The 25298-nt window shown below is 39.2% G+C and overlaps 1 protein-coding gene and 1 long non-coding RNA gene across 2 annotated transcripts in view; one reads left to right on the forward strand and one right to left on the reverse strand.

Annotated features, from left to right (window-relative positions):
- Positions 1–9: 9 nt before the first annotated feature.
- LOC310685417 lies at positions 10–1503 on the reverse strand. The gene is made up of 2 exons (XR_014515221.1): positions 1373–1503; positions 10–433 (listed from the first exon to the last, which is right to left on the reverse strand). It is a non-coding gene; the product is annotated as an uncharacterized lncRNA (long non-coding RNA).
- Positions 1318–25298, forward strand: part of HSPA4L (heat shock protein family A (Hsp70) member 4 like) — a 26851-nt gene continuing 2870 nt past the window's right edge. Inside the window, exons 1-16 of the mRNA XM_083457276.1 lie at positions 1318–1790; positions 7186–7243; positions 7364–7504; positions 8309–8431; positions 10585–10684; positions 11667–11800; positions 13040–13284; positions 13372–13448; positions 14169–14320; positions 14721–14827; positions 15840–15973; positions 18301–18500; positions 20747–20848; positions 21369–21506; positions 21805–21930; positions 23763–23870. Of these exons, the coding sequence (XP_083313402.1) occupies positions 1684–1790; positions 7186–7243; positions 7364–7504; positions 8309–8431; positions 10585–10684; positions 11667–11800; positions 13040–13284; positions 13372–13448; positions 14169–14320; positions 14721–14827; positions 15840–15973; positions 18301–18500; positions 20747–20848; positions 21369–21506; positions 21805–21930; positions 23763–23870 (2052 nt within the window). The 5' untranslated portion in view covers positions 1318–1683. The remainder of the gene's footprint in view (positions 1791–7185; positions 7244–7363; positions 7505–8308; positions 8432–10584; positions 10685–11666; positions 11801–13039; positions 13285–13371; positions 13449–14168; positions 14321–14720; positions 14828–15839; positions 15974–18300; positions 18501–20746; positions 20849–21368; positions 21507–21804; positions 21931–23762; positions 23871–25298) is intronic.

The raw sequence follows: 25298 nt of genomic DNA on the forward strand, positions 1-25298 counted from the left end.
AATGATAAGTTAACAAGCAATCATGGTTTAATGAAATAATGACTCATTGAGCTTCAAATCCTCAAGGACTTATGTCACAGTTGTCCTGTGGAAATTTCCAGGACTACTCTGGGGTGGAGACTTACAATCATAGGGTGTGACCACATTTCCATTTACTGTGGCTCCAGTGCACTCCCAACCCCGGATTTTTAAGCCGGGTTCACATGATGTTGGACCCAATCCATCTGTATCCTGCAGCTTTTGGAGAAATGCTCCTCTTTCATACACGTTTTCCTCAAACGAGCTTCAGTGTGATTTGAAAATGGAAGCCACAATTGGTGTGAACAGTTCAGGATACGTGCACACAAATAATGGCACATGCACAAACGAAAGCTTCACTGACGGGTGTTCAGAGCAGGAAAAGCAATAATTGGGTGAAGACACACCCAACCGGCTGTGGTGTGAGCAGAAGAAGGAGGAAGTAAATTGGAAATGCAGCAGCGGGAAATAACCTCATACTGTTTCAATCAGAACTGCATATAAAAAAGAAGTCCAGGAAGCTGGACTGGATATAAGGGCAATGGTGGAGCAGCATCCCACCCAACCTAACAAACCAACCTCCACTGTCATCCCCTGACAAGGGAGAGCAGGGGGGACCAGCTGCCCCCCCCCGATCCACAAAAAAATATTGAAAAGCATTGAAAGTACTCAATTAACTGAGGTTCTGTCCCCCCCAACCAAAGCCTTCCCCCCATAATGTCCTATTTTGAGGGGTATATTTACCCATGATTTCTCAAAAAAGCGCAACAACCTTGGAATCCTAGCTATGCCCATGTTCCCTGAACTGTTTTCACTTAAAACCTCATCCATGACACTCCATAAATGTTTCTGGTCAGAGTAAATTGTAGGCCAAAGGCTTCACACCATAATGTATACTTTGCATAGCAACTGCCACCTCCACCCTGTCGCCCGACTAACAACCATGTTTTCCCAAGATGCAAAATGTAATTATTACTATTGTGTAAGTAATATATATTTTGGACAATAGGAACACTTAACATCTGTTTGCTTATGCAACATGATTGAGTTCTAGTGTTTCTCTTAATTTTTTTTCCTTTTACTATTATTTGCTCATCAGGTGCCTGGGAGCGCCATTTTAATGTCTGGATTTTCAATTCGTTGCTCAATTTATTTCTGCATAACAATATCTAGGGCTGCTGGGCCGGCCTCTGTCATGTTAGGCCACTCCCAGAAATACTTTTTCCAAAGTCACATGTTCCTGCCGCGCGACCAAACCACCTTAGCAGCAGCAGCAGTACTGACATCTGGCCGCAAGATGGCGACCGAGGCTACCGCCCCCCCTCCCCGCGCGCGCTCTCTCCCCGCTGCTCACCTTGCTCCCTTTCCAGATCTTTCTCGAACTCGGGGAGGCTTGCCGGAGAGCCTGTGCGGAAAGAGCCGAATGCCGCAGCCGGAGTTTCGCGGCGTCCCCGCTTGGCGGCCTCGGGCGCGCGTGGGCGCGCGTGCGCAGAGGCGAGGAAGTGCCGGTTGGTGGCTGTTGCTCCGCAGTGAGTGAGAGAGCGAGCGAGGAACCGCGTCGCAGCAACAGCCGCAGCCGACAGCAGCGCCCGCCCGACGAGGCACCGCCGCCACAGCAGCGGGCAAGCGGGGGGAGGAAGAAAGGGGACCACACCCGGCGCAGCCATGTCTGTGGTGGGCATCGACCTGGGCTTCCAGAACTGCTACATCGCGGTGGCGAGGAGCGGCGGCATAGAGACCATCGCCAACGAATACAGCGACCGCTGCACCCCGTGAGTAACCGGCCTTCTCGCCGCCGCCGGCCTCCCAACCGTCATTTGGTCTTAGGCCCCGAGAAGGAAAGCGGCCCCCCTCCAACTACCGCTCCCGGCACGTTCCCCCCGCCCGCGCCCCAAATAACTACCGGCTTCTTCACCTTACGCAGCAACTACCGGCCGTCTCCACACCGCATAATGAGCTTCGAATGAGAAACGGCCGGGCGCCGGTGTCTCTCCTGTCTCTCCTTCAGCCGCTGCCCGCGACGGCCGGGCGCCTCCATTTTCATTCATGTACCCCTTGCTCTCTTCGCCGCACCCCCGTCCTTTTAATTCCCCCCCTCCCAAGGATTGATTGCATTCATCTCGCTTAAATGGGTGATGCTCCGCACCCCCCGATTCTCCGCAAGAGAACGGTCTGGGGGTTGTTGTTTTTTTAACCTCCCTCGGAAATTAATCACTATGATGACAGGTCTGGATCTCCTTCAGCCTTTAAGGGCTTGGAACCCACTTTTAGCCTCAACCTATCATAGGGACTGTGGACCCTCTTCCTACTTACTGTTTTAGAAACCGTGCTTATATCTTTCCTTGGGGGGGGGGGTCTTTTGCCATCTCATCGTCCTTCTGAATTTTACTTCTCTTTGAAAATAATCCCCCTCTCCATTTTTTTAAATGGTAGAAGTATTGGTGTGCAACTCGATCACAACCCCGTGGTTGAAACCCTGTGTCTTGCAGGTTACAGCATCAAATAATCCCGAGGGAATTATTTCGTGCATTACTCAGTGTTCTGTTCTTTTTGTGAGCTCTTCACTATACGACTTAATTAAGCTTGGACGGGGGGAAAGAATAAAGCATTTTCCTACTTGGTAAATAATCCCAAATGGTTGGACAGTGTTCTCGAAGCTACCAACATGAGTTTGATCAAACTCCGGGAGGCAGTGGAAGACAGGAGTGCCTGACATGCTTTGGTCCATGGGGTCACAAAGAGTCGGACACGACTAAACGACAACAAAAATAACCCCAAGGTTTTAATGTTGACACAATCTTTCCAGAAGCTTGAAAGGTGGCTATAATACTTTACATGAACAAAATAAAATACTCAGTTTACGGGTAATTCTGATTGCAGCAATGTGCAACATTTACAGTCCACCCTCTGAATTCACCATATTGGAGTTGTGTGGATAAAAAGGAAAGGCAGGATAGAAGGGATAAAAGTTGACGCAGCTCTTCTTCTCTTTTTACACCCCACACCCTTCTGTCTGACCTGTTACTACTTGTTCAGTTGCCTTACCTGGATGTAGGGCATGGAAGGTGATGTCAGTAAATAGTTGGTGTGCTGTACATATAATAACAGAGTATGCAAGAGTAGGTGGAGATTCCTCATTCTCCCTTGTTTCCATGGGTTACAGCTAGAAGTGGTAAATGAGCAGTATCTCTGTGTAGTTATTCTAGCACAAACTAGGGATTCACATAACAAAAAGCAGGGGATCTGTAATTGCTGGCTTTCTGTCTCTTTGAAAAGCAAGCTTATTGCTAGGAAAGCTTATAACTATTCATTAATCACTTAAATATAGCATAAATGTAGTGAGGATGTGAAAACATGATTATAGGAAAGGTTAGAATGTTCATGCAAGAACTTTTTTGTTGGATCAGACCAAAAGTTCAGTATTTGAATGCTCACAGCCAGGTCACAAAGATATTTCTTTTCAGCATTTTGCTTCTTTGAGATACTGCCTCTGAAACAGATGGGATGGGGTTGGAATAATGGGAAAGCAAAAGTAATAAGGGGTGGACATGAGTAAAAGCAGTTATACTAGGGTCCTGTTTGCAAACAGTGCTAAATTATAGTTTAGCAATTACTGGGGAGAACCTTGGCTTGCAGGCCCTGGGTTTATGCACTCCAAACCCTTCTCTCTCCTCCTTCACAGCTGTTGTTGAAGCATACTAGGACCATAAAGCATTGTTTGCTCCTGAATTGTTTAAAAAACCTGAAATTTAAATGAATCCGTTTGTTTTAAAATGCCCATCAATTCCAGTCTCTTGGTGGTGTCTGTTCTGGAGAAGTAGGGAGCATGTGAGCCCAACGTTTGCTCAGGCTTGTTTTCATAGTGCTAAACTATGGTTTAGCATTGCATCTATACCTAGACTTCATTGCTGTTGAGGATAAAAGCTAAAGGCTAAGGAATAGCTTTACTTTTTAATAAGCGTATTACATGGCTACTAGAAAGGTTTCACAGAAAATTTACCATAAATTTTTAATGACGATTACAAGAAATGATGTATGTGGACAAATGCTGAAGAGTCCCTTTCTTCTCTCCCTCTCTCCATCGAATACTTTTCTGTGAACCGCCCTGAGACCTCTGGGTATAGGGCGGTATATAAATTCAATAAATAATAATAATACTAAGGTAGCTTAGTTATCAGATGAAAAACATAAGAACCTGCTGGATCAGGCCTGTGGCAAGTCTAGTGCAGCATCCCGTTCTTGCAGTGATTCCCAGCAACTGGTATTCAGGGGTAGCAGAGAAAGTAGAACAGCCATCATGGCTAGCAGCATCTTCCATGAATTTGTCTGATTTTCTTTTAAAGCCATCCAACTTGGTGGTTATCACTACTTCTTGGAGGAGCATATTCCATACTTTAGTTATGAGTTCTGTGAATAATTTATTCTTCCTTTAGTCTGTCTTAAATCCTTTAACATTCACCTTCATTGGATTACCCATCACTTCTGATGTTAATGAAAGAGGGAGAAAAACCTTTCTTTCTCCACTTCTTCCACACCATGCATAATTTTATAAACTTCTATCATGTCTCCTCTTAGCTTTTCTCTAAACTTGTTGTTTAGTCGTGTCCAACTCTTCGTGACCCCATGGTCCTGAGCACGCCAGGCACTCCTGTCTTCCACTGCCTCCCGCAGTTTGGTTCTCTAAACTAAAAAGCCCCAAATATTGTAATATTTCCTCACTGGGAAGTTGATATATTCCCTTGACCTGCATTTGCTGTTTTACTGCCCATTAATTCAGTTTGGAGCTCTTCTCAGTCCCTTTTTGTTTTAATCTCCCTGAACAATTTAGTCAGCCAGCCTGACTACCACACTACTCTATTCCTAAATAATTCATGAACAAGTTAAAAAACACAGGTATCAATACAGATTCTTGGGGAATGACACTTTCTACATTCCTTCATTGGCAGAGCTGTCCATTTATTCCCATTCTTTGCTTCTTGTTTCTTAACCAATACCCACTCTTCAAACTTTTGTATGTAAAGGACTTGCTAGATGCAGCTATTCAAGGCTGTTGGAATTCTAGCCAAGGAAAGCACCAAAATAAGTTTTACTGTTGGAACCATTAAAGGAACAAATCTCTCATGCTATGAAGTTTCCAAGCTCTCTTATATAGCTCTTGTAAAATCATAATTTAAACTTAACAGTGTAAGTACCATGGTAGGAAGCTCATGATCTGGGTTGCCCTAGTAGAATGGGAGAACCCGGCTCCTGGAGATAAAATTTAGCCAATCTCTGCTTATATCCTAAGAATCCTAGTCCACTAAATTGATAATACAAAGTGAGCTTCCATAATCTTGGGAAACATGCCTGATCAAAAGATAATTGAAGTGGGGTATTCCTAAGCTAACTCAAAATGCCATGTTTTCTATTTCGAGCCTTATGCAGTTCATTGAGGTCAAAGAAGCCCAAAATTTTCTGATTTGTATTAGACCTGATGATGTAGTCTAGCTCCTGAAGAACATACAGTTATTGGTATTCTGCATCTCGACCTTAGGTTTCCTAAAATTTAGCACTTTGGCCTTTTCATAGTTATACAAACATTCAAGGAGCTACTCTAAAGAAGAAAGTCCCAAATGATGTATCGGATCTTTTTAGTATAAGGCTGGTTTTGGATGTTTAGGTTTTATGGCTTCATTCTTGTTGTGACACTTGGAATTACAGAAGTAAGATACTGTTTGCAATTGCTGTTTTGAAGCTGCATTGGAAGGCTTGGTTGTGCTGAAAACTGGGAATGCTCTTCACAAGGAAGTAACCCTGTAAAAATCTGCTCCTAAAACTCCCTATCATTTGAGGATTTGAAAATTGTGGATGATTAGCTACACAAATAATCAATGCATGTAAAATGAAGTTGCTGTTGATTGATGCAATGCATCCCATGGTGCAGTACATCCAGTGAACCAAAAAACTGTAATAAACAAGATATTTGTAATTTCCCAGTCATTTGAATGCTTTGGGAGGAAGGGTGGGATAGAAATATAATAAATGGAAATAAAAAACAATGATTTCAGGACCTCATTTGCACCAACTTTAAAGTGGTCAAGAGTTTTAAAAACCCTTATTATAAATCTTACAATGATCATACATGTAGGATAAGAATAATGACTTCTGCTCTTTAGGCTGATAAGGAGCTGTAAATTAACTAGGCATGAATTGATTAGGAAGTGCTTAAAAGGCAGTATTGGGGCATATATATCTGAGACTATAATTATTCTTAGTAATGGGCAGCAAGAAAACAATAACTGTGGAAAATAATATGTACAATTTTTTAATTTTTTTTTAAATTTAAATCATGCCATGCAATATGCATGCAAAATGTACTGTGGGCAAAGACTGTCTCTAATTTCCTATCCCACATTGCTGAAAAACTACTGTCTGCAATTAAAACAAGAATTAGCTTTGGGTCGCACACCAGGGGGTATCCATGTTCTTGGCTATGAAGTGCAACTGTGCCTCTTTGAAAAAATGGAGGGTGGTGCATCACTCCATGTGGAAAAAATGAAAAAACGCTAAGGCTGGAATTAGTCAGTCTTGGGCATATACTTACTTTTCTGGCTGAAGAAAGTCAATATATACAACAGAACTGAGGCAGTCGTTAACTAACGTTATACCATCAGGCAAATGTGTACTTTAAACTAACAGTATTACCCAGTTCCTTTGTTTGTGACATCTCCAAAGGAGCTGTGTTTTTGTTAGAAAAAGATGTAAATTTGACAATCTTACTAGAATGCATTAGATAGAATTCTCCATATGTTAGCTCACCAATTTCTGAGATAGATTCTTGAGATTAAGACCATCTGTCCTTTTAAGGATGGATGAATAAAGCAAGTTGGCTGAATTTGAATACATGTGGAGAGTGTCAAGATGATAGTTCAAGGTTCTGCTTTGCAAATTATGCTAATGGTTGAGTTTTTGAGATGCAGGTGTGAGTTCAGTCTGTTTGTGTGATTGCTATTTGTTCTAGTACCACAGTGGTTTACTTGCATGGTTTTGCTACTAAGATAACTAATGACACAACTTTAATCGTGTGTGATGGAAAGAAAATCTGATTGTTTCAGAAATAAGTCTCCCCAACTGACTGTTTATTCTTTTCTGGACTCATTTGAAAATTGAATATCTTTTATATTTCAGAGCTTGTATATCACTAGGAGCTAAAGCCCGGACTATTGGAAATGCAGCAAAGAGCCAGGTAAACGTTAAATTATTAGTACTTTAGTGAAAGCTGTTGTCATTCCAAGCAGCAGTTCTTGATTCTCATGAGAATTTATAAACATTGGAAATTAGTAATGGCAATTTTATACTTCAACAGATTATCACAAATATTAAGAATACATTGCATGGGTTCAAAAAACTGCATGGGAGAGCATTTGATGATCCTTTTATAAAAGCTGAAAGAGCCAAACTGCCCTATGAGCTTCAGAAGTTGCCTAATGGGAGTGTTGGAGTAAAGGTGAGTGTTCCAGCCTGTTTTGCAATATCTACATTTAAACTGTTAATATTTATGGTGTTTTGTGCATCCTATCAAATGATCCCTTCAGTTTGACTTGCCAGAATGTTTAATGCCAAAACAGAGCAGTGTTGATGATTTGATGAGATAGATCTGAATATTTGCAGACGGTATAACGGAGATACTGAATCTGCTCACGTAAACCTGTCTGTGCATCTTTGGAGGCACTCCTCAAATGGGAGATGAGGCAGATGGCAACTGGAAGAGGGCCTTTCTGATTGTTGTGTGTCACCTGTGGAATATTTCCCTAAGGAACCTTTCCTAATGCCTACTTTAAGATCCTCTTGGCAGCAAAGAAAGATCATTTTTTTGCCCTTTTCCATATCATTATTCTAAAGTAAACTTATCTGTGGTTTTTGTTCTTTTGTTTTATTTATTTAAAATGTTCTGTGTGTGTGTGAACACTGTAAGTGTATATATCTGTAACTCTGTAAGTCAGAATTCCAATATTGTGATTGGTTGTCGATTCCTGTTCAGTGTACATTTAGTCTCATCTACCTAATGAATGTACCTTCATGACATGTTAGTCACAGGCATGATTTACCTTTAGGTATGCATACAAAATATCTTGAGTGGATATCTGATACGTCCATGGGGCATTTTATATTGTAGTTCAGAGGGTTATTAAATGTTATGGCAATATTTTGGAAGATTGCATTAAACATTTATTGGAAACACATTATGATAAAATGTAACACTTCTGGGGCACTGTGTGCTTTAATGGATACTGTTTTCCTTTTGTTGCAGGTACGATACTTGGATGAGGAGAGACCCTTTGCAATTGAACAGGTTACAGGCATGCTCTTGGTTAAGCTTAAAGATACGTCAGAAAATGCACTTAAGAAACCTGTAGCAGATTGTGTAATTTCAGTAAGTTGGCATTTTATGACTTTAATATGCTTAACATCAATTGTGTTGTATTCTATTGGGGAATATCAAAATGAAACATGTTGCTTAAAAGGAAACATAAATATGCTAAGATGGTTATGCTTTGCAGAATATTTACCATAATTTCTCTGAGTTTTTCCAGCTGGTAACACTTATAGAAATGTGAGCAACAGAAGTCCTTTCATTTACTGTTGTACCCAGTGCTGTAAAATCTTTTCAAAGACAGGCTTCAGGTAAAGTTGAAGGTTGACCTACTTGGTTTTACTGTGTTCTCTATGAACAAGGATGCAAGAGGGAGAGACTAGCTCGGTGGTAAGTCACATGTTGCAGTCTTAGAAACCTTGGGCAGCCTGAGTAGCTAATACTTAACTTGGTAGACAGACAGATCTGGTTCACACAAAATGATACACCATGGTTTGGTTAACCAGTGTGATTTGTTTGTATATGTGAGCCCAGCCCAGCAGACTAATTATGGTTTCTTTTCTGTCAACAAACCATACCGTGAAGCCATTGGGTTTTTTTCTCTTGGTTTTAGAACCATGGCTTGTTTTAACAATGATGAACCCAGCAGCCTTGCTTAAACTTTGGGTTTTTTTTTTAACCATTCCACTCCAGATGCTCTCTGATAAAAGGGCTCAAGGCAAGAACAGCTAGAAAACAAGTCAAGCTTTGGAGAAACAAGCTGTTGCTTGTTTGCTCATCTGCAAGATGATTCCTGAGTTGTTGAATAAATTGTGGCTTAGCATTAAGTGTTAAATGAAGCCAATATCTGACATGGTGCACAGCTGCTTCCTCTTTTCAGTGGGAATGGAGTCCAGGTTCAGGGAGTCAAGTTAACCAGCCTTTGATATAGAAGAAGCATCAAAATGCATGGACAAGAAGTAGTTTTAGTGTGACAGATTGATAGAAGCTGTACTTTTTTGTTTAGTAAATTGGTAACCACTAGAATCAAGTATTTCATACAGCTTTGGATAAAAAGTAAGAAATCTGAATTCAACCAGGAACCAAGCTTTTAGAATCTGACTGGATGTGTACATGATATTACCTTCCATAATATACCACTTCTGCAAATATCACTATTAGATTACAACACTCTTGTCACTTTGTGTTATATTTGACTAGAAAGAACGTAAAGGAATGTATAGGCTAACATTAAAGGCTTTATTTTGTTGTTGTTTTCAAATGAGCCTCACCAACTGGGAAAACGACCAACAACACTCCTGTAGATGTTCTCAGTGATCAAGCTGGGATGTAAGGGTTCAAGCAGTCCCTGAGCTACTCTGGACCTAATTTGTAAATTAATACAAGAACCTTGAACTTGGCTTGGTAGTAATTTTTATTTTGAATCTAGATTCAGTTTGAACAGAAATATTTAAGAAACAAACTTGATCCCTTTAATAAATTTCCATGCATAGTCATAACATAACACCAGCATGAGCACCATCAAAAGCACTTTGCTACCATTATTCTCTTCTCTTGTCACTCCTTCTGTGACTCACTTTCTTAAGTCCTTACTTTTTCTGCCCATTCCATGTCCCTTCTATCAAAGCCCTTCACATCCTTGTCCGTCCCTCTATATTTCTCCATTCTAATAACCTGATGCACCTCTGACTGTGTTCTTTACTCTTTAAGCTCCATTGCCCTCTGTGGTCCAAAGGACTCTTCCTTCCTCAGCTCTTTATACCTTGAACTGCTTCCCAAACACCTCAGTTAAGCTACCTTGAAATTCAAAACCCATATTTCATTAGGCTTTTGGCACACACCAAATGTCCCTATACCCTAAACCTGAGTATATGCAACTGAAATAAATGGATATTCTTTCCCTATTTACACCTATTGCTTGTCCTTCTTTTGTCTCCCTAGTGCTGGACTATGGATAAGTTTTTCAGGATAAGGACCAGTCTTCCTGTACTTACTAATGCTGAAAGCCTAAAAACTGTAGTGATTTCAGCATTTCTACTTAATTGGAATGTGAATTGAACTATTTAAGTACTATGCGTTAATAGACTTGTATCTGCTTAAATGGAGTATTTTTGAGTTTTACAGTACAATAAGATGTTTGGAATATGCCTTGCGTGAAATTCATTAGCAAAAAAGGAATGCAGTGAAGCTAATAAAAAACATTTTTTCAACAGATCCCAAGTTTCTTTACTGATGCTGAAAGAAGGTCAGTAATGGCAGCTGCGCAAGTAGCAGGTTTAAACTGCCTGAGGTTAATGAATGAAACTACAGCAGGTAAACTTGTGGCTTTGATTATTACTATATAGCATACAGCTTAGTTTAGAATCAAATTTACATTGAGTGTCAAGATGTAAACCAGAGCAATTGCTGAAATGGTGCACTATATCATGACCCCCTAGGGCAGCCTGTTTACAAGTAAACTACTCTATAGTAGAGGTGGGAGATTAAGGCAATGTATATGCAAATCCATCATAGTTTTTAATCTTACTCTGAGATGTCTCATTTAACTCCTTTCACGTTTTTAATCAAAACATTTTGAAGATGAGTGTTTAAAATGTCACTTCTTCATGATGGCTTTTAATTTGGCAGTATCCAAAATGCCACTTAAATACTTACATGTACTTTTGGATAGATCTTAATACACAAAACTTTCTGAGTTGTTACAGTTACCATCATAAAGCTATTGATGACACATTCAGTCTGTTTTAATAATAGTAGCTAGACAAAATTGCTGATCATGTGTGGATTCTGGCTTCAGTGGTTACCTAGCCTTTTGATTCCAGCAGGACATTGGAATATAGGAGCCTACACTGAATCATTTGCTCTTTCTGTCTTTGCATGTTTGAAATCAAGTGCAAAACACCATAATTGGATAATTCAGACACTGATTGTATTTAGATATAAAATGGTTTGGATCTTATCCATTGCTGTTGTTCTGCTAGCACAACAGATACCTGCTTGCACAATGAAGCTTTCTCCTCCTCTGTCCAAAGGTTTGGCGGACCCTCCAGATAAGATTTTGAGGGTATGCTGGGAGCAGGAAACAGAACTCCACACAAATAACACTGAATACAGTCCCTTTTTCTGTTAGAGAAGATAATAAATTATTCTAATGCAAGTAAAGCAGACTTCTTGGAAGAGCCTGAAGATATATACCTAATGCCTTTTTAGTTTTTTCATGATTCTATAATGTATTTCATAATAGTATTCTAATGCTACTTAAGTTTCACAAAATTTATTCTTTACTATCTTGCAGTTGCACTGGCCTATGGAATTTATAAACAGGATCTACCAACCCCAGAGGAGAGACCAAGGAATGTGGTTTTTGTTGATATGGGACACTCTGCATACCAAATTTCTGTTTGTGCTTTTAACAAAGGAAAATTAAAGGTAAAATATTGAACTCATATGTGATTCAGAAAAGTAAGGAAGCATAGGAAATTATCACAGTTACCAGTAATTCATATCTATAATGGGCTGCTGCAAATCAGTGTCTGGTATTGTGACCATTCCTTTAGATCAGGCAATCCTTTCTGAAATGCATATAAAGAAATATGATTTGCCTACTACTTCATCCTAACCTAGTTTTTTTGTTATTGTAGCATGACAATAACAAAAACTTCTTTTCTGAAGGAGGCTGTATAACATTTTTTCCAAAATCCTGTCCTTAGTACCAGTGCATCAGGATATAAACCATCTACTCATCCTCGTATTACTTTGTGGCAGTCAAAATATGTCCATCCCCTCTTATTCAGGAATGCACAGGAGGCTACAGGGACAGGGAAAAGGTGAAGTCCCATTGCACAAACCATAAGTTCATTCCATAACCACACAGAGACACCATTTATCTCTTATTACTGCAGCTTTTTGGCAGAGGATAGTGAAGACTAAATCTTAAAGCCACAAAGAGATTCATACATGTTTGATCCAACTTTCACGAAGGCAACAGAAGCTGAAATATCAGTTATCTGTTTCTTTATCCATGGATACCAATTGTTTGGTTTAAGAGGTTTAGAAGCAAATCGTAGCTTTAATCTCTGCCATCTTTGCAAAACAGTTAACATTTTTTGGACTGCTACTAAAAGATGTTTATAGTAAGCATTGCATTAAACTTACTGCACGATACTAACTTCCTGGGAGGCATAAACTTAACATGTTTGGCACCTCCTAAAATATTTATTCAACTGGGTCTTTGCTGGTCATTGAGCCCAAGCCTTTGAGAATTGTCTGGCTACTGTGGTTCTTGCTGTTTTTACTGTATATATTAGATTTTAATGGACTTATTTTTATTGTATTGGTATTTATGGTCTGTATCCAATGCTGCAGCTCCAGTTGTGCAACAGACTGCTCTGTAACAGAACTTCCTCTCCTGTACCTTCCATCCCCACCCCACAATCAGAACCAGCTCCAGAGGGTTGGGGGGCCCTTTGGAGCAGATTTGGGGTTACACAGAGGGAACAGAGGGAACAGAAGTCACATTGTGCAAGAAGAACTTCACTTGCACAGCATTTGATGCAACTCATGTGTTTTTAATTGCCCTAAAGGGTGGTGGTATGAAGAACAGTATTAAAAAGTGTTAAATAACTTACTTTCCTTAACCACTATCATGCTGCATCTTTAACTTCACAGGTACTGGCTGCTACATTTGACCCATATTTGGGTGGTAGAAACTTTGATGAGGCTTTGGTAGATTACTTCTGCGAAGAGTTCAGATCAAAGTATAAACTAAACGTGAAGGACAATCCTCGAGCACTGCTGCGTCTGTATCAGGAATGTGAAAAACTGAAGAAGCTTATGAGTGCCAATGCCTCTGATCTTCCCATGAACATAGAATGCTTCATGAATGACATTGATGTCTCTAGTAAGATGAACAGGTATTGTGTTCAGTTTTGTATAAGGCTTAAATAAAAAAGCATTCATTTCTGTCCATAATACTTAATGGATTCCTCCCTTTTAAACAGGGCTCAGTTTGAACAGTTGTGTGCATCGCTTCTGGCCAGAGTAGAACCTCCTTTGAGAGCAGTGATGGAACAAGCAAGTAAGTGAAAATTGCTTCAGCTTATTATGAATACCTGTCTTCTGCTTGTCTTCAAGCTAAAGTTCTTGTTTGTCAGTCTGACCAGTATTTATTATTACATTATTTATCTTTAAAATTTATATACCACTAGAGTGTTCCTGGCATTGGGCAATCAGGACAGATTAGGGATTCTGCTGGGTTACTGCCCACCTTGCTGCCCAGCAGTCTCCCTGCCTGAGCTGACAGCTGGTTTCAGAGGTGATGTTGAAGACCCCCAGATTTCTGGTTTTGGGGGACTTCAACATCCATGCCAATCTGACTGACTGGGGTGGGTCAGGACTTCATGGTTGCCATGATGACAAAAGGGCTGTCCCAACATGTCATTGGCCCAACACATCGAGAGGTGATGGGAGAGTTAGGGGCAAACATTGTGGGACAAGGTTTGTCAAAGGGATGGGAGGTTGAAGGGTTTGGATTAGATGTAAACGGAGGGGGTGGCAGTGTGGGGTAGGTAGGCTGGGTTGGCAAGCAATGTGAGCAGCAGTGGCAATCCCTAATAAAGAAATATTTGCTGCAGTCATGTATACAGTCATGGCGTGGAGTCCCAGTTTTAACAGCAAAAGGGACACATCGTTCCTCTCCCTAAGTACTTTTCCCCCCAGGCACAGAGTTCCAGTATAAAAAATGCAGTATCTTCTCCTCTAACTATGGAAGCAAATTGTCTGCTTATGTGTCTACTAGAACTGCAGCGTGAAGATATTTACAGTATAGAAATAGTAGGTGGAGCAACTCGAATTCCAGCAGTGAAGGAGCAGATTAGTAAATTTTTCTGCAAGGAGATAAGTACCACACTTAATGCTGATGAAGCTGTTGCAAGAGGCTGTGCATTGCAGGTATGTTTACTTAACAATATTTCATTAGTCAGCAATATTACTTAATATTTCTGGGATTGGTAATTTGACCTCAATGAAACATGCTATAATTATAGTGGGATTTGGACCAGGCCATCATAGTGAAAATTGCAAGGCACTGGTATAATGCCATATTTTAATTGTTCACACTATTTTTTTCTAGTAATTTCCATTTTGAGTATACTTTTTATTGGGGAAGAGAGTTGCCATTCTTTCTCTTCTTGTTCTTTGCATATCCTTTTTGTGCTGGTGGCTAGTGTAACAGGTCTTCATGAAAATCATTACTTTGTGAAATTAAATGTATATTGCTGGTCATAAAGCCAGACACAAAGCAAATATGTAATAATCACAAGACTTAGTGATATTTCATCTTTTTTCCTAGTGTGCAATTCTTTCTCCAGCATTTAAAGTCCGTGAGTTTTCCATCACAGATGTTGTTCCGTACTCAATTACTCTGAGGTGGCAGTCATCTTATGAGGAGGGGACAGGGTAAGAATTTGAGCAACGTTCCAAATCGATAGTGTGTCAAAGGGTCAGTAAATAGATGAGTTAGATTTGCTATTTGTAATACAGGGAAATTTCTAAAAATGTGCGTTGGATGTAAGCAAAGCAGAGATACACAATCACTTTGACATAGACATTCCCATGAAGAGCTTTTCTTTCTTCCTGTTTTGCTTGATAACATGGTCTTGTGTCCTTTCATAGTAAGCTAGATAGTTAACACATGCTGGAAAACATTTGTGTGACCTATGCTATACAGATAACTAGGGATCTTTTTAACCTCCAGCTCTCTAGGGAAGGAAACTAGGACAGGAGCACATCATGCAGATTCATTTGCGATGTTCACCTTGGCAAGCGTTCCTCTCTCTTGTAGTGTGAGCACCTCTGAAACTCATGGTGACATAAAGAGCCATCCCCTAGCTTTATTCTTATGAGATGTATTCATAGTGGGGAAGAGGAGCACGGGGAAATGCAGCCATCCTGGGCATCAGAGGTACTTGGAGCACCCCTGAAGCTTAACATCGCTGGGAAGAGAGCACCCCAAGCTCTTTTCTTCTTGATTCCAAACTCAGGAGGAGAATTGGGACTTGTTCTTAACCTTGTGCTGGACTTTGGAGTTGTACCACAAGCATCTCCAAATCTCAGTATGATATCTGAGAGGAGATCCTGCACCTCTTAGGTAAAGTTAGTAGTGACAACAAATTTTGGGCAGCTACCAAGGACTTTCTTATAACATCTGCTCCTCTTTCTTTCCACAAACTCTCTTAATATACTGGAGAACTGGGAAAAGGATATAGTTGAATTATAGAGTCAACATATGCAAATAAAAAAGTTTGAGTTTGAGTCAACACATGCAAATAAAAATGCCTGCAAATAAAAATACCTGCACCTCCGAAACTCATGAATTAAACTCTGAAATGTCTGATATTTTATTGTTGTTGTAACTTATATGGTGTACAAACTTTCGTATGGTGTATAAAGATTATTTTATTTTTTGTAGTGAATGTGAAGTGTTCTGCAAAAACCACGCTGCTCCATTCTCAAAAGTTATTACTTTCCACAAGAAGGAGCCTTTTGAGCTGGAAGCATTTTACACCCATCCACATGACATTCCTTATCCTGATACAAGAATAGGTAACATGTTTCTTTACTTCTTGAGCATGGCATTAGAGTACAGTGGTGCCTCGCAAGACGAAATTAATTCGTTCTGCGAGTTTTTTCGTCTTGCGAAGCAAGCCCATAGGGAAATCCATCTTGCAAAGCAACTCAGAAAACGAAAAACTCTTTCGTCTTGCGAGTTTTTTGTCTTCCGAGGCATTCGTCTTGCGAGGTACCACTGTATGTTCTAACTTTGAAAAGGAACCATTGTTTCAAATACTCAAATACTAGTGTAACAAAATTAAGCAATGGTTAGTCTCAGAATCAGTCTTTGAATCTGCTCATGTACAGTGCTTTCATTTACACTTTGTCCTTGAATATATTTAATGTTTAGCTTTTCTGCTTCAATTACTTAAGACTGTATTTCTCTCCCTTTGAATCCAGACCTCTGTATTTAAAGAACTACATAACAATCCTCATTCCCAGGGGAGCTTTTGATTTCAGTTTTTTGAACAGTGTCTTGCCTGTAGTGTTTTTTGAACAGTGTCTTGCCAGGCTTGCATTGCAAGTCTCTTGGAGAAATTTTCAAAACCAGTTTGATACGGCAAGAAGTACCTGCCATTTAAAAGTTAAAAGTAAAAGATTCCATGGGTTGGCTCTGAGTGAACCCAAAGTTGCTCTTGGATTCCAAGCTCAGTAGTGTTTCAACAGATAATTTAAACAACGTGTACTGCAAAATTCTAGCAATACTTAGCTGAGGAATGATAGCTGCGAGTTTACAGTGGGCAGAGGGAAATAACATGAATATAGTAGTTGTCAAAAGGGACGCTGGTGGCGCTGTGGTCTAAACCACTGAGCCTCTTGGGCTTGCTGATCAGAAGGTTGGCGGATCGAATCCCCGTGACGGGGTGAGCTCCCGTTGCTCAGTCCCAGCTCCTGCCAACCTAGCCGTTCGAAAGCACACCAAACAGTGCAAGTAGATAAATAGGTACTGCTCTGGCAGGAAGGTAAATGGTGTTTCCGTGCGCTGCTGTGGTTTCGGTGTTCCGTTGCGCCAGAAGCGGCTTAGTCATGCTGGCCACATGACCTGGAAAAACTGTCTGCGGACAAACACCGGCTCTCTTGGCCTGTAAAGTGAGATGAGCGCCGCAACCCCAAAGTCGTCTGCGACTGGACTTAACTGTCAGGGGTCCTTTACCTTTTTTTAGTAGTTGTCAAAGCAGAGGCACAACACTGTCATTTGCAAGGCAGAAGCCACTTAAAATGCAGTTTGGCCTCCATTGACTGCTTCCATTCAGTATTAATATGTTCTGGCTTGGCTGTGTAATGCAGTGGAGTGGCACATCCTTAAGGCCATCAAGCCATGCAGCTGTTTCCCTCCTTTCTTCTAATTTTGCTGGTAGAGGTTATAATTTGCTTCTGGGCCATTTTGACTTCTCCCTGTATCTGTAAGTGTTCTGCTTCTCTGGCATATCTTCCTTGGTGTATTTCCTTTTTCCTAGCAATCGTTGAGTATTCCAGTCTGGGATGAAGCTACAATTGGGAGCTGAAACAGCTTTTCTTACCTACATGGGCTCATTGCTTTTAGATTAAACAATCATAGTGGTACCTTGATATTTCAAATTAAAGCTTTTCTTTTCTACAGTGTAGTTGCATAAGTTCAGAAGGTCAGTTCCTGTCAGGAGTATGTGATGACTGACTCATCTGTCTCAGGGCACAGTAACAGACAGTACTTCGTGGTCTTTTTGTATGCCTAGGCAGATCAACATTTGAGCTCTTAGGAGCTTACCAGGAAGGCAGGGACTTATGCACCTCTGTGCATGTGCCCTGAAGGCTAGGACAGGCCTCTGCATAGCTCAGGAAGTTTCCAAATGTTGATCTGTGCAGAAACAGAACCAGTACATACAGAGCCCGAACCCATTTCAAGAGCAAAAGACCTTTAGCTTGAGTCAAATGTCACTCAGTGTGTTTATAATCCCACAGTAATTTAATTAGATTGTGAGCACTGGCAAAATAGATCTTCTGGTTCGAGTTTGTAGAATATTGAAATGTTAAATAGCGCACATCACATTACAATGCACATTGCTGGTGAGTTCACTCTGTCTACTGTGCCATCTTCTTTTCAGCTGTAGATTTGTTTCAAGAGTTTATCTTGTCCTTGTTGGGGACAGAAGCAATATAGGTGCCTCTGATCAGAGGCAGCCTTCATAAAGCATCTTTACGAACAAGTTGTAATCTAGGAGTTGCTAGTTGCTAACATTTACTTTTTAAAAATGCGTAAATAAATGTAAGTAATCATGAGGGCTTAGCACAAAAAAACAAGTCTACAAGCCAATGTCCAATGTCTGCTTTGTATTGTTCAGGTCATTTTGTTATTCAGAACGTTGGACCCCAACATGATGGTGACAATTCAAAAGTGAAAGTGAAAGTTCGAGTTAATGTCCATGGAATCTTCAGTGTGGCTAATGCATCTGTGATAGAGAAGCAACATGCAGAAGGTGATCCAAGCGATATTGCTATGGACACAGAATTGCCCTGCAAGAATCCAAGCAAAGAGGAGCTGGTATGTTAAACTATGAAATCGTCTCACAACTACAAGTAGAACATAATTTTTACTAAAACTTTATTTTTTAATGATCTACTGAAAAATGTACTTGCTTAAGTATCCCCTTAGCTTTTAGTAATATTTAAAAGTTATGTAAGTTCCTGTCCCCTTGAAGTTTTCTTTGTCCACCATTAACTCCGTTTCCGACTTCTCCTGATCCTTTTCTGGTATCCATACTTGCTCATAAAGCTGCAGTTTGTAATTGTCATTGTAGGCAGTTCACCTGCACTAATACAAGTTGCTTTCAGTAGCTCTATTTTTTATTTTCCTTTTACCAAAATACATGATTCCTCTAATAAAGCAGGAGTGAAAATACACACACACACACAAACACAAACACACATATGCATATATAAACTCGATAACCCAGCTGTGCACACTAATACTCACTTTGGATTAAACTTCAGTTTCCGCAAATAGATTCCCATTTATAAATTTTTGCAGTGCCTCCTTGGCTTGCAATGTTTAAAATTTCATTCTGGAAGTTTTTAAACATTTTACTAAAACAAATTCTTACTGAAGGTGAGCAGTCGATGCTTGTGTTTGTCTGTCTTTGAGGCATACAAGTAACCTGAATATCTGCTAAACCTGGTTTTTAAAATTTTAAATGTCCTGAATACTAAGTAGAAAAATGCTTTTCTCAATAAAAAGTAACCATTTTTAATGTCTAAGTCTTATTTTCTGTGGTGTACCAACTAATTATCTTCTGTTTCTACTATGATGCATATCAGCAATTAGCTTTCATAATTGAGGATGACTTCCTTGACTCTGAGGATGAGGTTTGTTTATATACGTAGCATTCAGTTTGCTTTAAGATAGCAAAGATACTTTCCCCTCAGTTTGTTCCTTTTCTGAGAAAAGTGGGACATAAATGAAAGAAATCTTTTCAGAAAAGGAAGTTCTTAAGTACTTGGCAATAGCTATGCATTTCGAAATTAAAATACTACCAGTCTTGGTTTTAATATTGTGATATTTACATCTTAATATTCTATAAGATAATTCAATATCTTTAGCAAAAATTACTTCTCATCTAGTGGTTGGTTAACTGCTTCAAAACTAATTATTAAATGAAGCATGCTATTGGTGCCAGTGTAGACACTCAAAACTAGTAAACGGTATAAAAATACTTGTCTAAATTTCTTATTTACTGAAATCTCATATACAGGATGAATGCTCTGCTATCCCTGAGTTCTTATGCTTCTGTATCCCTCTGTGACTCCTTGTTGTTTTAGTTTGCTAGGTTTGGGGCCTATACCGTAGGTTCTTTCCACCATCTGTTTCTTGCTGTACTCCTGCTTACCACTATAGCTGAGTTTAAATCTTCCCATTTTTCTACTCAGCTTTTTATTTTTGTAAGCTAGAGGAAGTCCCTAGTTGCAATGCTGTTTTTTTCTATATTATATTTTTGGGCTTCTTTGATATATTGTGACAGTGTATGTCAAAAAAATCAGATTACTTCTAAACTGTCACTAATGTTGTATTTATAAGATAGATAGGCATTTGGCAGAGCAGTTTAAACCTCTTTACACTGGCCTTGGAGAGGAGAAAGAAGTTGGATTGGGTGAAGGTGCCAAATGGCCAGGCAGAAACCAGCAGAAAGCCCTGAAATGGGAGGGGACTGAGTTGGCCTGGGATTCATTGGTTTCCAGGCTGGTTCCACTCCTGTCATGTGGCTGCATCAGGCTCAATCCAGACCAGATTGCCTCATCATCTCAAGATTTATACAGAGATCCACCTGTCCCCTTCTTCTGTCACATCCAGCAATGCAGATGCAGTGGTGGCCCTGCTAGTTAGTGTGTTAAACCCCACTGAGCAACGACCAGAATCTAATAGAATATGAAAGGATTCAGGACCCATAGTTCTGAAAAGTTTTGTCTTCATTTGGGGTTAATCAACTCCATCCTCTTGTCGTCTTTCATTTGTTTTCCAGTATTGTGGGAGTAATCTAATTGCCACCATTTAGAATTTCATGATCTAGAATATGTTTTCCTTGCCTTTATCATGTTGAAGGAAACAAGGCTTGAGAAGCCTTAAACATTATGCTAAGAGTGACAGTTATGTGCTTCAAGTAAACAAGCACTAGTTAAGTAAAGTGCTTTTTTTACTGATACATCTTGTCTGATTGCACAAAGCTTCTATGTAGATGACTAGAGTACACCTTCCTGTAAAGTTTAGTGTGGAGGTAAAACTTTTCTTTTTTATAGGCTAAAATGCAGGTTGATCAAGATGATGGCAATCACAAGAACCAACATGAGCAGCATAATCAAGGCGACGAGGAAGTTGATCATATAAGCTGTGAAGGAAAGGTCAGTATGAAATAGCAAAGATAAGTTTGAGGACCTCAAATCTTAGAATAGGAATGGCTCTTGTCCAAAACTGCTAAGAAGTTGATGGGAAAATACCCTTGTACTATTGTGTGATCAGTCCGCAATAACTTACTTAAATATAGCCATGAGTTTTGCTATCTAGGCATTAAACACTCATTCATGCGCTAATGGGCTTCAAATGCATCCTGTGACACAGAGAATTAAGATAGCCTTACACACCCTCAATAGAAACTGATGCAGTAGCTCTTCTTTGGTTGTTAATCTAAAGCGCTTCTAAGAGGATTTTCTATTTAAGCATTGCTTGAACTAGCTTCCTTGCTTGACTTAAGTGTCATCCAAAAAATCCTGCAGCATCTGCAGATGCTAAACAGTAATATTATCCTTCTGTGGATCTTTCATCTTAAAATTGTATTGTGTCAAATCTTTATATGACACATTTTTGTACACTGGGTTCAAATATTCTGAATGTTGACATATATTTCAATGTGTAATTCTGCAGACTGCTTCAGGAGACAAGATTGACACAGCTCAGTCTGGCAAAACTAAAGCAAAGATCAAGAGTATTGATCTACCTATCCAGGTTAACCTATACAGACAGGTGGGACAGGACGTTATTAACTGCTACATTGAAAATGAGGTAAGGATACAGAGTTATTCCATGTCTGTACAGCAGATGTCTCAATTCTAGATTAAATAAAATAATTAGAAGAAACTGAGTTATAATAGTAAATCTATTGCAGTTAAGTGATGGAATATTGTATTTTTTTTTATTCATAAGTTTACCAAGTTTAGAGTACATGACACTGTGGTTGGTTCAGTTCAACAGATTCCAGAGTCTGAAGAGGTTTGTTGTGGAAGATTCCCAAAAATATATCTGAAAAAAATAACATCTCTGTACTTGTCAAGATTTAAAATGACTTAAAATTTTCTTACAGGGGAAGATGGTAATGCAAGACAAGCTGGAGAAGGAGAAAAATGATGCCAAAAATGCTGTTGAAGAGTATGTGTATGATCTAAGAGACAAGCTCTGTGGTGTCTATGAAAAATTCATCACTGAAGATGTAAGAATTATTGTGTATTTATAACATGAGGAATCTGTTTAATTGGCAAATCATACTGAAAGAAAAGGAGGGTAGCTGATGTCCGAAAAGTGCAGTGTGCCTTAAATCACAGCTGCACTATAGCATTGAATTCACCCTACTGTATTTTCATTAAACAGCACATATAACAAAATGAAATTTTTTGAAGGCATAAGTCTTTGTCACATTGGAGAGTTCTGGCGATTAGTCTGACATAGGTCTTGCAGAGCTCTTGAAGATCTTTGCCTTCACCTCTTTAAATCAGCATTTTACTTGCATTTTTGAAGTTCTAATACAGGATTGTAATGTTTAAACTGGTCCCATAAGTTAATTCTTAAAATTGATTTTGGAGTTATATTATATTAGAATATTAAAAATTCCCACTGTTACAAGACTTTATGTTTTGAGAAATCCATTTTGCATAAAAGTAGTAACATAATGAATATACACAATGCTAACCAAACAGGGCAACTTGAATGAATAAAATAGCAGGCAAATGAAATTTGTAATTTTAACAGGAACCGTACCCAGATTCCTATGCATGCTGAAGCATGTATGTTTATTGTTTTCACTGCTTTCAGTTTTTTCTTATATTCTAAGTAATGTAAGGGAAGTTCCTATTATCACATCATGTCATAAAATATATACAAACATTAATATATACAAATATTCTAATAATCATTTCCAGGTAAAACATTGAATTTGAATATAACATTTAAGTCATACGAAGTATGCTTTAGGAAGAAACGTCAATCAAATATTTCAGATCAAATACTTGGTGGACTATTGGAGAAAAACTTTCAATATTTGTACAGCATATTCTAAAGTTAACATGGCATACTTTAGAGTAGCAGAAACTGATTTTTTAGTTGACTACAGTAATTAGTTAAAAGAAAGATAATTTGATGTATTGATTCAGTGTAAATACATTTGCATATTACCTAAAACATAAATGTTCCTTTTTGAAATATGAGGGAAAGTGTGAAGTAATAAAGAATCAATAAACGTATCTTTCATTTTTAGAGAAAAGCCACATGTCATTTTCGCTTCCAGTTCCTTTACAATAACATACAAGCTCAAAATATATGGGTGTGCTTTTAACTTTCAATCCTATCAATTTAAAATCATTTCTGAGCTATATGCATTTCAGCTACAGCTTCAGAATTTCATTCCCCCCCCCCCCATATTTTGTTGACTTTCCTGCATTTCCTATTGCTACATTTGTCACAAATCACTTGATGAATATATATTGGAATAGGGAAAAATAAATTAGTGTGGCTTTCTGCATGACTATAGATTTAAATGTACTATATTTTAACTACAGCAACACTAAAATAAATTAGCAGGGTATTTCAGAGAGAAGCTTAAATGGAATTATAGCCTTCATGCATTGCTTGACTAATTAACCATTAGACTTAATTTACTTAGCTTTACCTTGTCCTGTCATTCAGGCTGTGGCTGAGTCACTCAGATTGTTAAATGTTTATGCAGAAATTATGAGGGGTAAAGCAAGAACACGATACCCTTGGAATAATTGTAACAAAACTCAATTTCTACTAGCTGTTTCTATACCTTAGCATAATGCATGGGACCCAGTTAGCATTCCAGTTTAGTTTTTAATACCATTATAGCTGAAGCGCTGAAACTATTTCCCCCTTTTCTGTAAAATTCTGTAAAACTCAATTTCCTATAACACATTATTGTTACAGTGTCAGTATTGGATATAAGTGTTTGTAGCTGAATGCATTCTTACACAGACAGCTTCTGTTTTCACTCATTCAAAATGGCAAGGCTTTTTGTACTGCTTTTTCTAGGATTCAAGAAAGATAACTTTAATGTTGGAGGACACAGAAAACTGGCTTTATGAAGATGGAGAAGACCAACCAAAACATGTATATGTGGAAAAACTTCAGGAAATGAAAGTAAGACCTGTATTTTAAGAAGTGTAATAATTGAATGTCGTAGATATGTGGACTAGTAGCTTTGCTGTCTTAAAGCCACTGAAATTTGACCAGAGACAGCAAGAGATTCAAGATGTCACAAGAGCATTAATTAAAGTTGATTAAATGGAGTAGTTGCAAGTACCATAGCTTCATACGGACTTTGAGTACTGATATCAGCATTTTCTTTCGCATACCTCCCAGTAAAAAAACTAAGCCTTCAACCTGTACACTTGTAGAAAAATATATTATACCTTCCTGCCAACCCAAGTACCTTATGGTGACTGACTATAAAATTAAAATTATTTAAAAAAACAATCAGGTAGTTAGTCCTTCATGGGTTGAGGCTTACACCCAGCCTGTTGTTTGTTGTGACTCCTGGTAGAAGATGCAAGAAGAACCAGGGGACCAGAGGCACAAAGTTATTTGCAAGTCTCCCTACCAGCCCCCAAAAAACCTTGGCTAGAGATCATGATTTGCTTGGACTGAAACAAGCCTTGATTCCCAGTGTGGACATAATGCTAAACCAGTGGTTGTTTCTCCTGCACCAGGAAAGGAGCAGAGTGGCTCTGATAAGGTGGCTTATGGTTTACCATGACATTGAAACTGAGTTTTCATTTGCCTCCTAAAATAATAGCCTTCCAAAATAAAATTATCTTCAAGGACCAGTGAAAAACATTGAGAGAGGAGACCAGCTGCACTTTACAATGCAAGATGTTCCATAATCTCAGTGCAGCAAGAGAAAATGCCCCCTTTCAAGTTCTGTCCAGCTATGCCTTCACCTAGGCAGGACTTGTATTACTCCCTCACTGAGCAAGACTTTCTCATCTGTGGTGCTGATAATGTGTGTCACAGCAACTTGTTGATGATTAATTTCATTTTCCCTTCATTTGTCTCATACACTTCCAAACCAAGGTTGGTAAGATGAAATTATAGTTGGGGATATACTAGCTCTGGATTTCTTGTATCAAGCATTAGCTGGAGTTTGATGGTCTCTAACTTCATGAATTGGTTCCAGACCTGCTGTTCTAGGAACAGAAAGCTGCCTCTTGTTCACAGAAGTGAGTCTGATCCAGCAGAGGCTCCCACTCTACTAGGCACTCCTGCAAGCAGTAGGGAGGGGTTTGCACCTCCTGTGCTGTTTGAGAGGGCCTTGAACTCTGGAGCAGATTGTGGAGGGAAATAGCATATCCCCTTCCACCCACAAGAGCAGTCAGGTTGTAGAGCTTGGCTCTGCAACTCTGGATTCAACCCTTTGATTCTAAATACACTAGAGAAGAGAGACTTGCTAATGCTGGCATGTGAGCCATTTTTCTGTTTCCTCAGCAAAGTAACTAGTTCATTTGCTTCCCCAGATTGCCATTCTTTTTTCCTGTAGGTTTACAAGGAATTCTGCTTAATAGTTCCAAA

This window comes from Podarcis tiliguerta (assembly GCF_965153285.1).
Source record: "Podarcis tiliguerta genome assembly, chromosome: 9".
NCBI lineage: Eukaryota > Metazoa > Chordata > Lepidosauria > Squamata > Lacertidae > Podarcis > Podarcis tiliguerta.